The sequence below is a fragment of the Patagioenas fasciata genome, chromosome 8 (assembly GCF_037038585.1).
Source record: "Patagioenas fasciata isolate bPatFas1 chromosome 8, bPatFas1.hap1, whole genome shotgun sequence".
In the NCBI taxonomy this organism is placed as follows: Eukaryota; Metazoa; Chordata; class Aves; order Columbiformes; family Columbidae; genus Patagioenas; species Patagioenas fasciata.
Window position 1 is genome coordinate 33138947 of NC_092527.1, and position 14152 is coordinate 33153098.

The 14152-nt window shown below is 41.3% G+C and overlaps 1 protein-coding gene across 1 annotated transcript; it reads left to right on the plus strand.

Moving 5' to 3' along the window:
- The first annotated feature begins 3363 nt into the window (after positions 1 to 3363).
- TECTB (tectorin beta) lies at positions 3364 to 13865 on the plus strand. The gene is made up of 11 exons (XM_065843968.2): positions 3364 to 3473; positions 4365 to 4453; positions 6185 to 6375; positions 6795 to 6937; positions 7019 to 7091; positions 9599 to 9702; positions 9783 to 9866; positions 10036 to 10198; positions 12174 to 12243; positions 13144 to 13176; positions 13650 to 13865. The coding sequence occupies exons 2-11, from the start codon at positions 4378 to 4380 to the stop codon at positions 13700 to 13702; spliced, it is 990 nt and encodes a 329-aa protein (XP_065700040.1). The 5' UTR covers positions 3364 to 3473; positions 4365 to 4377; the 3' UTR covers positions 13703 to 13865.
- Positions 13866 to 14152: the final 287 nt, after the last annotated feature.

Genomic DNA, 14152 nt, shown 5'->3' on the forward strand with positions numbered 1-14152 from the left:
ACCTGCTCACAAGGCTGAAAAATCAAAAAATAGCATCATAGAACTAAGAATCATTTAGGTTGGAAAAGACATTTAAGATCGAGTCTGGTCATCAACCTAACACTACCAAGTCCACCACTAAACCATGTCCCTAAGTGCCACATCTACACGTCTTTTAAATACCTCAAGGGATGGGGACTGTATCATGTGCTGAAGTGACTAACCACGTGTCATGAGTAACTAACTATTGGAAATGTAAAAGGAAAATAATACTGAAATCCATATGGTATTTATGTCTCAAGGCAATGAGTCTACACTACACAGCACAGCTCACTGTAGACCTCTGTTCCAGGACAAGGTTTACTGTACCAACATAGTGCCACACTTCCAACAAGACCCATTAACTCAGATCAGGCCCCACATGAATGCAGTTACCACACTCGCAAACACAGCATGGATGTCTCCATGCCTGTGGGATAAATATAGTCCTTATATCAGACAAAACTGAGTGTGCCAGGTTTTGGTGCATGTTTGGAAACATCATCCTCAATACATCGCAACCTCTAGGAGAGTGTCACCAGATCTCACTTCTCCTGGAATCAGCTGGCTGTCTCCCTTGATCCTCATTACCCCATAAATTCCTTCCGTATAGCTAAGGGGCTCTTTAGCTTTATTGTTTTATCAAAAAAAAAAGAAAAAAGTGAAAATTGGATGTCACGATACCCCTTTTAGATTCAAACAGCAGAATCTCATTTTCTTCATGTAAGAACCAGACAGCAGATATTCGCACAGCTTTCCATCACAATACAAGGAACAAGGCTGGAGAGACAAGCTGCCCTTGTAGGTGAAATTCACAATAAGACCTTCATTTGCTCTTTGTCAAAATCTTTACAGATACTTAGATGCTTGTGATTATACAGTGGGCTTGGAAAGAGTTAGGGAAATACAACAAACCTCAGTGGTCTGCTTTGCAATTTAATGGCTTTCCTTTTTCTGTGTGTGCCATTACTGAGAGAAACCTAACCCTTCCCCAAGGCTTCACCTTTGATCAGAGCAGGTATCAAATGCTGGTTGGCTTGGTTCATTTTGTGCTTTTTTTCTTACGCAAATGCAAACTACTATATACCAGCTTGGTCTTCTGCCAAATTTGCTTCATGGATTTCATTCTGTTTTCTACCTTCCACCTAAAAGGGGTATTATGTACATGGAGATTACTTTCCTGTGAGAAGATAGTGAGAGATTTATTTTCTTTCGAAAATTATGGGACCAGATCCATTTTGGAGTAAGTCCACTGAAACCTGTAGCATTACACCAATGATAATATAATTGCGATATTTGCTAAAAATCATCAGAACAAAGCTAATCTGTGTTTCAAGTGCTTTGTCAATGTTATGGAGAGGTTTACCACTTACACCATTTTTAGCAAGGCATTTAACACTATGCCTAATCAAGGTTAGCCAAATATCTTGTGCACTGAATCAGCTCTGTGTGTGCAGACCTGAGAAACCAAGTCCAACTCTGGGCTGAATCTGATCCCTAGAGCTTAAGAATCAGTTTGTACAAGGTCATGAGGCCTTTCTCAAGCCCAGAGTCACAAGCTTTGTACTGCAAGCCTCCCCTTCTTCTTGGGCTGTATATGCTTGATAACAGGGTGGGTCATAATGTTTCCAGACCAAATACACACACAAAGAAAGACAAAAATAAGTGAACATTTACACAATGTATATTCAGACTTGGGCTTAGGAAATCAAATTCATGCCTCAATGCCTGCAGAAGGATTTGGGGTGATGCTAACAGACACCTGGCATTAAATCTTCCTTATTTTATGATTTCTGATGAGGATAATTCCTAGTTCGGTTACACCAAATAATTTATGAGCTTTGGTTATTGTTTAGTGGATTATTCTTTAATTCAGTCAAAATAATCAGAAACTCTGGCTGACTTTATCCATGTGTACATCTTTAAGTAACCTTATTTAAATCAGAATGTGATGGCTTGCAGGACTTGGCTCACAAGAACAGTGGGAGCAGCCTACCATGTGCTCTGTATCACAATCCTTAAAAAGCTTCAGGTCTGGGTTCAGGCTTATTATTTGAAACCAAACACAGGTATAGGCTTTTCAACCTTTTTTTTAGGGCTTTGGATCACTTTGCATGAGGAAGTCACCCTAATTACTTGCATTTTCATATCATTGTAGACTCACCTGCACACCATGGTCACTGGGCGAGAGCCATTACGGCATCCCTCATACTGCACGGTGTGGTCATGGCCGTGCTTTACTAATGCCATCTGGCTTGAGACATTCCTCGTAGCCTGGATTCAGAGCAGTGAATGTTCACCTGAAGGTGTACCCGTACATCTCACCCACAGGAGAGCTGAAAACTCATTGTCTGGCATTTCAGGTTAAAGTTTGGGCCGCTGTACTGTTCCATCCCGCTCCCTCCTACCTCAAAAACTCCAGACTAATGACAACTGTTTTGTGGCTCAAGACAGATATCAGAGCCTAAGTAGCTCAACAGCATCCATATCTGAGTGGATACACATGTGCCCAAAGTTGAGGCTGTGCCAGGTTATGTGGCCAATACTCCTTACAACTCATATTTTTTATGCAGGCATATAAAATAGCAGTAGCGTACCCAAGTCCTTTTGCTGGGCCTGTCACTAAAAGCTAAAAAAAAATCAGGATGTAATAGGTCACCATAAAATTCTACCAGCTGACTGAGACTGTCATATGGCAACCACATGACTGATGGTCATATGAACAGTAAATTAGTGTCAGTTTTTGTGCAATGGTTAATTTTACACATTCTATACTGTAATATGTAACATATGTCACATAGTCTTATGGACACATTGTTTTATATATTATAATTATGTAGTATAATATTTAGGTTTAGGTAAGATCCTATCTACACTCAATGTTTCGTATCACATGCCTGTGAACTTTTAGGAAAAATAAGCAAGTGAAACGACCCCAAAGGTGGTATGTCATCTGCAGAAATTACTTTAGTCTACTTGACATTGTCAATAAGCCATGAAAGACAGACAACTAATTCCTATAAATACACTTTCACTGAATTCTAGAAGACAGTTGTTGTTTCATCTCTGCAGAAATTCTACATTTTCTTAAATAACTTGTAAAACAAAAATTTTGTGCCACTTATAGAACTTCAGCAGTTTTCTGTTCAATTATTTTCAAGATATGTAAAAGGCCACCATAGAAAGACATTTTAAAAATCAAGTAGAAGCAATACAGTCCCATCTAGGGGAAGAGAACTGCTTTTCTATAACTCTTTTTTTTCCTCCCACACTGGACAATACTGTCGGGTTGAGATTTAACCAGAGATGGGCTCCTTTTACAAGATTGCTTATATAAAGCGAAGATAACACCAGCTGGGTTCATTTGAAAGAGGACATCTTGAGAGGAGCTGACCGCGCAGCTATTGGAATAAGACCGGAATGAAAATCTGAAATACTTCACTTCTTCCTCTCTTGTAAGCATTACACTTAATTTCCTGTAGAATACATAGGATTGTAATTAGAAGAAATTGTCACTGAAATGTACTGTAGAAGCCTTTTATAAATATATATTTTTGAATAGAGGCTGAGTGAAAATGTCGAAATTGATTTGCTTTGTTGGAAATACTTTATCAGGAAGACTTTTTTTTTTTTCTTTTCCTAAATGATATTTGTTACTTCTGAGAGTATGTTCAGTGATGTGTGTATGAGGGCAGACACTGAAGAGTGTCTACAAAGGGAAAACACAAGAACTTCAGTCCCAGTCCCACAGGCTGTAAATGCTTCTCTCTGTGAGAAACAGCTTGCAGGTTTGAGACCTGAAGTGGAAATGTAAATCACTGCTATGTATGTTTTCCGGAAAATGCATGTTTAGCAGTACGGGAGAAAATGCATCATTTAACAAAACCGAGCTACATGAAGTTGAGATTATATATATCATGAGAGCCACCATCAGAGAGAACAGCTTCAGCATTACATTTATAAGCAGAGTATATAAGTTATTGAACTATATTTCTTCTAGTAATTTCTATTCCCTCTCTTTTCAGATCCCATAGTTTCATTTGGTTACATTAACACTTCAGGTTTAGACTCGTTACAAGAACAAAGAAAACCTAGAATAATTCAAAGCTCCACTAAACTGAAATAGTAAAATTGTCGCAGTAGTGACCCAGTGATAACAACAGTCTTGGAAATATTTATTCTGTAGATGCAAGTAAGTTGGGCACCAGAGTATCAGTAATGTTATTTGTTTCTCTCTGCAAGAAGAACGTGTTTAACAGTAGCTACAGTTTTGGGTCTGCAGCCAATGCGTTTTTTTTCTTTCCAATTTTAAAGATAATTTCAGCTTTTATTCCCTGTGTCCTCAGATCATTGCAAGAAATGTTGACTCTTACTATTTATCTGCTGGTCATCTTGGCTCAAGCTCTTGCAGGGCCCTGCAATCCAAATAAAGCAGGTAAAATAACTTAAGTCTCCTATGATCTTCTCTTGTAATTAAGCTGCCAAAGGGTTGTTTGTTTAGGTTTTTTTTCCTATTTAAAAGTGGAAAGGCTTTTCTTCAGAAAGTTAAACTGCAGATTCCGGAGAGCTAATCTTTATGTTTCTTTTATTGATCTGCTTTCAGCAAGCACACTAAAGCAAGTACCACTGAAGTCCTAGCTTGACAGAGAATCAGGCAAATGCTTAACTCTGTGCAATAATCACAGTGCAACAAAATTACACACAAGCAGCATTCAGGCATAAAATGGCCAAGAAAACACCAACAATTAGAAATTATCTGTAAAAGCAGACTAGATGCAGCAGATCTTTGCTGTCCAAATTGGGCTTCAGTCCCACTGAGTGCAATTGGATGACTAGTGGCGAATTAATGTGCTGGGTTCAACTCCTGAACCACTGCTATTTTAAAAAAGAAAAAACAGAAATCATTGCCTCTAAGGCCCTAATTGCACACTGATTTATGTCTAGGAACTCAAATGATCTGGTGCCATACAGACCTGTAATGTAAAATTCACTACAATTAAGAAGTGTCCTTTAGAAATGCATTAGAATATGCCTCAATGTAGTGTTTGCTTTGCATGTGCATGATTGTTGTCAGTCTACTGCCAGTAATTTCACAGTATCTCTTAAGTATTTGGCCCTCTAGCCATTTATTTCAGTACCTTCATTTGCACAAGCAGTTTCTCTGAACTGCAGGAATTTTCATAGCTGTAATGTTGACAGTTATAAAACCAATCACCAGCACAAGCAGAATCAGCCTGTGTGTGCTGAAGGTTTGTTGACCAGAAAGAAGCAAGTTGTTAAGGTCCATATTTGACTTTTCCTGAGTATTCCCTAACCTTCTGCAGACATGGTAAGGCAGCAAAATCAGGCTTTTATTATAAAAATGAGAGTGTCAAGGGCTTAAAAATCATTTAATAATTCCAGGTAGGCTGTCCTTTTTTCAGACGGTGGTAATTGGAAGTCTTTCTCAATTTTCAGGTCATCGTTAGCCAATATTTGCGCTTTAAATTCCCATCCAATTTGCACGGCCTGATTCTCTTTGAAAAACGTCCACTTCTGCTATCATGAAGCAATCGGTCTAAGTTATGATGTTCAATATTCATGGTTGTATTACAAACACCATGTTTGGAAACATCTTGCACTGCAATTAACCACCACTGTTAACAGGGCTAGGATTTTGGTTCATTTACTGTTGCTATTAACAGGACTAGGCTTTTCAGTTCAGTTATTATTGCCGTTAACAGCACTAGGCTTTTAGGTTCATTTTTAGATCTTACCTTTTAACTTGAGAATTCAAAATTCAGTTTGTGCTGGTACTGCAATGCCAGTAAAAGGAGAAAAAGGGCAGAATAAGTATTGTGGCCTAGACCTAACACCGCTACAAAAAGGTGCGCATCTACTGAAGCCTGAAAAAACTCTGCACCCATAGTATTTTTAGAGCCAGTGGTGTTACAGAAGCCAGCTCTGCAGAATAATCAGACTTCAGTGCAGCAATTTTTCACTTCAGGTTTCTCAGCTGTGTCTCTGCTCCTCAATCAGCTATTCCAGAAAGATAAATGTACATGAAGCTCTACAGTAATTAGAAGGCAAAGGCCAAACTCTTTCAAAGAGGACAGAATTTAACAACCCAAAGGTTGAAAGAAGAGCACCCCTCAATATCACTCTAGGTGTATTATTTTCCTTTCAGATGTAATCCTGGTGTACTGCTATCCTAGAACCATCATTACCAAAATCCCAGAGTGTCCTTATGGATGGGAGGTTAATCAGCTGGCACTTGGAGGCATTTGCTACAATGGAATCCACGACTCGGGATATTACCAATTCACAATCCCGGATCTGTCACCGAAAAACAAATCCTACTGTGGGACACAGTCAGAGGTAAGACTATCAAGGTCAACATTTCTGAGCTGGATTCAGAAATCAGCTGTGCTCAGTTGAGAGAGTCCCATTTGCTTCAGCTTGCAGTGGGCTTTAAGTATGGAAGGAAAGAGGAGGCAAACTCCAGTTTCAGGGAGAAAGAAGAATCAAATAGTCACGCTTTGCATCTACAGGCAAAATACTCACAGGCTTACTGATGTTAGTCTGTGTGTTAGTCACCCATTTTCACCTGTATTACACAGAACATATATATAGTAAGGCATATACATAGGCAGCACAACATATGAAGAGCTACAGACACAGGTTTCCTTGGGGACGGTGTTTTGTCACCATATAGTCTTCATGTTTCAAAATATGAAGTTGTTGTTGATGCCTCAAAGACTCAGTCCTGCCTACTGCCTCTGTCTTGCCATCTGCAGTTTAAGAACCCTGTTTATCACTTCTACAACTCCATTGTCTCCAATGACACCTCAGTAATTGTGAAGAGCCAGCCTGTGAATTACTCATTCACCTGCACATACAATGCCAACTACCTGGTGAACCAGGCTGCCTTTGACCAAAGGTATGTCCTCTTCTGGAAGTGAGCCTCACCCCATTTTCAGCCCCACATCTCTCTCATACGAAACCTTTGTTATGTCCCCAGGGTGGCCACTGTCCATGTGAAGAATGGAAGCTCCGGCTCCTTTGAAAGTCAGTTGTCCCTCAACTTCTACTCTGTAAGTGCTCTTTGCCACCCAGCTTTTTGCCTTCATTTTTCACAGGCTTCATCCTAAGAACTGGGAAAAAAAAGTGTTGCTGCTCCTGACTTTTATGTGTGATGGAGCACATTGCTACCCTATAACAGATAATTAGAGCGGGGCTTGCAGGAGTCCTTGTTTCTGCTGATTAACAGGGATATACTTAAACTGAACAGAGCAGATACATGCCAACTGTTCTTTTAATCCCTCCAAATCAGGCAGATTTCTCTGCTGAGAGGTACATTTCTAACATGCTGACAGGTTTTATAAGAAAAAGCAGAACTGGTTTGTAGTCCCGCTCAAAGAGCAGCATGCATCTGCGGGCACCGCTGCTATCACATAGTCTCTATAGATACAACAAAGCTCCATCCATTTCTCTGCAGTTTGCTTCCTGGTTCCTCAGTTGAAAAATATTTCATGTTCCCCAGAGCTCTTTAGGTCATGCTGGAATTTTGTTTCCAACAAAATACCATCCCTAGATATCAGGCCAATCTTTTGAAAACCCATGTGCTCCCCACAGCTCTGCTGCATGCTGGAGCAGCCGGCTCCTGATCCTGGAGTCTTTTTTCCACCAAAGCACAGTCAAAAGCACCAAAGCTGCCTCTCTACTTTAGCAGAGCTAGAAAAAGCACAACTAATAACATGTTGTTTTAAATTTATAGGCCAGGTAGAGGGAGTATTTAGCACAAGGTGGGCTGATGGAAATATCTCCATCCACATCCCGCATTTTTGGCAACAATTGATCGCTAAACATTTTGGCAGCCTTGAGATGCCATCTGAAAACCCACGTGGCCTTTTTTTCTGATATATGGCACACTAGTAGTATACACTGCAAAGGTCCAGGAGGTACCACACTGCTGCTGTCAACTCCTGACAGAATGATTGCAAAAACAAACTATGGACAATGGATTTCAGGTACTTTTTTTTTCCCACGAAAGACTGTTTTGTTCTAATGGCCATGGGGCTCCCAGGAGTCAAGGAGAAAGTGGCTGAACTGTTATTAATACATTTTACCATTGAGCCCAAGTACAGAACAAGCTCAGAAAGCTAACAGACCACTCCTTTGTTATTTTGTTCATGTTTTTACCAGGGAGAAAAGGTTAATTCCGATGATTTTTTTTTTTTTCCTGGCAAAATGGAAATAAAAGATTCCTTTTGCCTTGCTATTCATCTCTGCTGCTGCTTGAGACAGCCCTCTGCCTCGAGTGGGCCATAGTTCCAGGTGCTTTATGTGCCCAGTTCCTCATCTAGAAGCAGGGTCCGAGCTGCAGTGCAATCCAGCAGAAACACTTTGGTCTCACTGGCCTTTAGCAGTAAAGGACTGTGGTGCAGCATGGAAGGCTGAGGCCTGAATGAAAACCTGACCTTCAACAATAACACTTGTGAAGAAAAACAACATAGTACCCTAAAACAATATAGAGCAATAAAGTTTGGAAAAAGAAACGATATAGCATGTTCAGCTCCTTCTAGCACATGGACTGATAGGAGTTTCATGACAGTACTTCTGCGAGTGTTCTTATTTGGGAGAAATCTTTAGTTAAATGAGAATTTCTCAGGACACTTAACAGTCATGGATCACTAATTTAAATATAGCCTTGAGCCTTAACTTCAGTGCATCCAATCTACCAGATGTTGCAGGGGGAATACTGTAGTGCCTCACAGCCCTGTAGGTGGGGAAAGGTACATAAGAAATTCAGTACCACAGAACTGAGCAAGAACAGCAGGAAAGGATTCTCGAACAGCTCTACAACTACATATACCTCTGTAGATTTAACTAAGTAACCCAGTGCTATGACTAAACATGTTACTCTTCATATAGTTCTGGTGCTAGCTTCGTTATGCTCTTATGCAATGAAAAGCAATGGGATTTAAGGTAAGTACTTCAGTGTATTTGTAACCAAATTTTATCACCTGAGTACCACACACTGTGCTACTTTTAGCAGACTGACCTTTCAGTAGATGAATGCCTATAGCTGGCAGAGCTCCTTCTGCATGCTCATGCCCCCTCAGCTCTCACCATGCTGCCTGTCACAAGTATAAACCACAGAGCGCCAAAACTTTGCATATGGACATGTAATTTCTGCTTGTCTTTGTCCCTGTTCCCCAACATGTGGCCACCTCTCAACCTCATTCCCATTCCATACAGTCATCTCCACTCTGCCTCACACCAGCTTTCCCCACCACTTCTGGTGTTCCAGAAGCAGCAGCAAACTTGCTGCCCACCCATGCTGTCATATAACACAAACCACAACCCAAATAGCATCCAATTCTGCTACTTATTAAAAGACAAACATTAACAAAAAGATTTTTAAATACCATCTTGGGCTTGCAATAGTCCTACTACTAGGTGTAGAGTTTGGAGATAGCAGGTAATAAGAACCCAGACTTCAGAAGTCCATCTCTCCAGAGTTGTCTGAAGTTGCCACATGCCACTATTGCTTTGCATGTTACTAGTAACATGATGCCTTTCTCTTTGTCTTTCAAAGAATGCCAAGTTTTCAAGCATAAAAGAAGCCCCTTTCGTCGTTGAAACATCAGAAATTGGTTCTGACATATTTGCTGGAGTTGAAGCTAAGGGCTTAAGTGACAGGTAGGCAAGGGAAGGAGCAATAATTAATAAACTGGCAATCAGGACATTCCTTGCTTAATCTGGGGTTTGTGTCTCCCCAGGTTCAAAGTTGTTCTCAACAACTGCTGGGCAACTCCCTCCTCAGAGTATTTCTACCAGATCCACTGGCCTCTGATCACCAAGGGGTAGGTGCTGGTAGGGAGCAACTCAGCCCAGCGGATGACAAAAAGCTGGGGAGCGAGGGGGCAAAAAAGAGAAGCTGGCCCACAGCAGGTCAAAGGCATTCATCAGAATGAGACCTCAGGAGATGTTTCACTGAGGCCATGTAACACTGCTCTTCCATACACAACACAGGTGTGCCACAGACTACTCCATCCTTGTGCACGAGAATGGGAAAACAAGCCGGGCGACGTTCCAGTTCAACGCTTTCCGCTTCCGTAACATCCCCAAGCTGTCCAAGGTCTGGCTGCACTGTGAGACACATGTCTGTGACAGCGAGAAGTTCTCCTGCCCGGTGGTAAGGCCTCCCTCCCAGAGAAAAATACAGGGCTAAATTTAGACAGGGGATGTCAAGACCTTTCTGAGGGCACATCAGGTGACAAGCCAGTGCCAGAGCTTTTGGGAGATGGAGCCACCACAATGCCTGAACCCAAGTGGCCAGCTGTGCACCCTGACCCCAGTCATGCCACAGGTGCTGTAGGCAACATTGGGCAACTTGTTTGAACATATTGAGAAATGCAGTAGCCATAGAAACACTCAGTTCTTGTCGATATCCCAGGCTACAGTCCTCTCTGGCAAACAGCTACAGTTAAAATCAAGCCTGAAAGAAGGGAGTAAGTAGAGCTTTTTCCATTTTATCAAATATCTCGGTGCTGAGGGCACGCTGGGGGCAGCAGGCGAACCTGGCTCAAAGCCCATCGCTAGTGAAATGAAACCTCCCAGTCCCCCTTCCAGGGAAAGTCCTCTCTGCTACCCTGCAAAGAGCTGCAGTGAGTTGCTGCTCTTGCAGCTGTCCTGTTCTGCATTAAATACATACATTGCCACTGGAGCAGGAGCTGAGTCAAAGAGAAGGTTCTTGTGACCTTAGCTGGGAAGGAGAGGGTAGGTGATATACAGGAGTGTTATTTAGCTTGCACCAACCGACGCAAGGGTGAGGGTTACTAAAGCGTCTTTCTTTAACAACTTCACTCTCCATCCTTCAGTAAGTCAGAGCTTCACTGTTCTTTCTCTCATAATGTGAGCATGTCGTTGCTATAAAGCAATATAGAATTTTATTTAACCTGAAATGAAAGCCCAAAATACATACAGTCATTTCAGCAACAAACATTTCTTGCTAGAGAAGAGAAAGCACTCCTGATCAAATCAACTTTTCTTTCTCACCCCTTTCTCAGCCCAGGAGCCAAATTAAGAAAGCAGTTTATTACCCAGCCTCAGCACTAAGCAGAGGACACTGATTTATGCAAAACCTGCATGTCTCATAAAAATGCATTGTTAGAAATTCTAAGTTTCAAAGGCAAAAGAAAAAACTCCGGGCTAAGATTTCGATGCTTGTTTTTAAAGACTTCAACTTTTTATCCAGCCACAGAAAACATAAACCCAGTACCCCATATCTGCCTTTCTGACAGTACTGCCAAACATCTACATCATTCTTACAGGCACACAGTGGAACTCCCTCCTTACCCTCCAGCACAGGATAATTGCTCCATCAGGCTGACATCCCTTGAGTCCAGTTCCAACCCCAAAATGTAGCTGGTGGTCTGTTGCAATTAGGGTTGAACCAAGCTGGGGGTCTATGCTTACAATCAACTCATAATCAGAGTTATCACACACTGAGCTTGTGAAAAAAAGAAAAAACACAACAACAACAACAAAAAAAAGCCACCAAGGAGACACAGCTGGGGATCTACAAAGGTCACAGATGGACTAGGACCTTTGATCTGTAGAGGACTGCCTCCAATACAATACCTTGTCAGCTGTGACAGGCATCATTAGTTCTGGACATAAGGTCATCTATATGGAAGGGATTTGGCCTGCTTCTACCCAATGGGAAGCAGTTGTAATTAGCAATAAGCAACAGACATCTTCACAGAGGACCTGGGTTAAATAGATGGAGCTCAGCTCCCTCCTTCCTTCTCAACAGGGGGTTTGTTTAAGGCAGGGTGTCAAGGGCAGAAGTACCTGTCATTAGCAAGTGGACACCAACCTGGGCTCCTGCCATCTCACAACTGAAAAAACCACTTAACACTGACAGTCACTGTAAGGTCTGTGGGACAGTAAGATTCTCAGAAAATGCACTGTAGAGACTCTCCTTAAATTTATCCTGCACCAAAGAAACGCCCAATAATCACAAGAAAAACAATCTCTAGAAAATATACAGCAATATTGATACATATTTCTTATCCATGGTTGGAAACATGAGAGCTGGGTTTGGATTTTTGTATTACTTTGAAATTTTTTTTTTGTATACATGGCTTTCTCTCTGATCTCTTGAGACATGTGACAAACGAAAACAGCGCATGGAACAAACCGGAGGTGTTTTAGTGGCGGAGATCGCTGTGCGCAGTAAGTGACTGGGTGTCTGGGGTGTTTCTCCCTTTGGGGAACAATGAAGTTGGGACCTGCCAGGGGCTCACAGCACAAGATCAGGCAGAGGGAACTGATGCCCTCAGCGCTTTCCCCCATGGCAGCAGACATCTGGAATAGAAGTTGGTCCCCTCAAGGCTCTGGCAGAAGGGCTCAGTGATACTCTTCTCATTTACAAAATGAGTAAAGGCACCCATTTGACATTAATGATAAATGGCCAAACCACTTGCACATCAAGTTAGCAATGGAAACTCTGCTCCCTTGTGCTGGACCTCAGCAACAGCTCAGACAAGCTCTGATAGATTGCACGTGAGTGGGAGAGGTCGGGCTAAGGAGCAGCAGGAAAACTTAGCCTTAAGCTGTGTGGTGGTACTTCAGCATCCCTTAACCCTTCGTATCTGTCCCTCCTGATACACAAACTGAACTGGCGTCAGGCTTCCGCATTATAAAACAATTCCTCTTTGCTCTAATTGCTGCCTCCTGGAGGCACCAGAAATTTCTCCACGAGCTGGCTTAATTCTGCAATTAATCCTTTCAAACAGGTTCTTGGAAAAAGGTATGCTGAAATACTGTTTTCACTAGAGCCTTAGTTTATCAGCTACACCCACAGCAACCTGAAAGCCAATTTAAAATTACAAATACACATAGAGCATCATGATTACAATCCAGTATTTTGCACCAGTAAAACTCAATCCATTTTAGAAGATAAAAGAACTGAGGATCCTTTTATAATTTCAGACAGTAAAGACAAAAGTATAAAATATCCAGAATTTTGAAATGTGGCAAATGTTATTTGTTCTTTTACGAAGCACACTGGTGCCCTATTCGCCCTATTTTAAACATGCTATCCCAATGTTATCTTTTTCTTATTTTATACAGGCAAAGGTTTATCCAGATTTTACACACTCTCAGGTAAATAGCAAAGTATGACAATGAAAATACCAATCCCAAATATGGATTTTAAGTGACTCTGTCAACATAAAACCCATAGCTCAAAGAAAGAGATGAAAAATCTACTAAATTTGCCAGAAAGGGAAATAAAATTTCGTTTTTCAATGTTATACACTCTGTTTTCCTCCATTTGGCACGTGCCTCACTCTGGACAATAATATCATACCAATAACTTCCAATATTGAACAATACTTTCTCTTATTTTCACCCTCTTCCCCAAAAGGAACAAGCATGTTCCACTGCATTAGCAGAGATGTCTGAAAGCATTTCTATTTGGAGAGGGCTTGAAAAAGGCCTTTCAAAGCCTATTTGTTAAAACTTGATATGGTGACAGAGTCACAATAGGGGCATGCACTTGCATTGATGGGGGTGGGAAGAACAAGAAAGGCAGCTGATAGTGAAGTGCTCACATTTAGTCTGTGTTTCTTTTGCAGATATCATCTTCCACCTACTCTTTATGATTGGATTTTGTGCTGTTTTATTATAAAACACAGTCCAGCTGTGTTTCTTACCTTTTCCCAATCCCATTTGGACCTGGACTTCTTTACTAAACATGTTTATTTCACAGAGGAAAAATGAAAATCACAAAAAAATCATTGTGCACCATTTTACCAGATAAATAAAACATTCCATGAGCTTTGTGCCTTGAATACTGGAAAATCCCAAAGCAGATTTGCCTCTCCCCAGTCTCTGCAGGTGTTTTAAACTAGTGAAACCCTAAGGGTTATGTATTCTACTGATGCCTCCTTTTAAGAATTGTGCTGCCAACAATACTTGTTTCTGCAAGGAACACAGAGCTATGCAAACTCAGTACTTTTAACACCAAATTTCCCTTCAGGGTCCCTCTTCCCTGTCCATCTCAGTGTGGTACCAAACTCCCCTCCAGGCCTGGTCTTGCAAGGTTCAAGCTTGATCTGTGAAGCCTTTGAACAAGATG

Coding starts and splice junctions, on each gene's coding strand:
- TECTB (XM_065843968.2), top strand. CDS start 4,378: ATGTTGACTCTTACTATTTATCTGCTGGTCATCTTGGCTCAAGCTCTT. Junction 4,454..6,184: donor CTGCAATCCAAATAAAGCAG/GTAAAATAACTT, acceptor TTTTCCTTTCAG/ATGTAATCCTGGTGTACTGC. Junction 6,376..6,794: donor ACTGTGGGACACAGTCAGAG/GTAAGACTATCA, acceptor TGCCATCTGCAG/TTTAAGAACCCTGTTTATCA.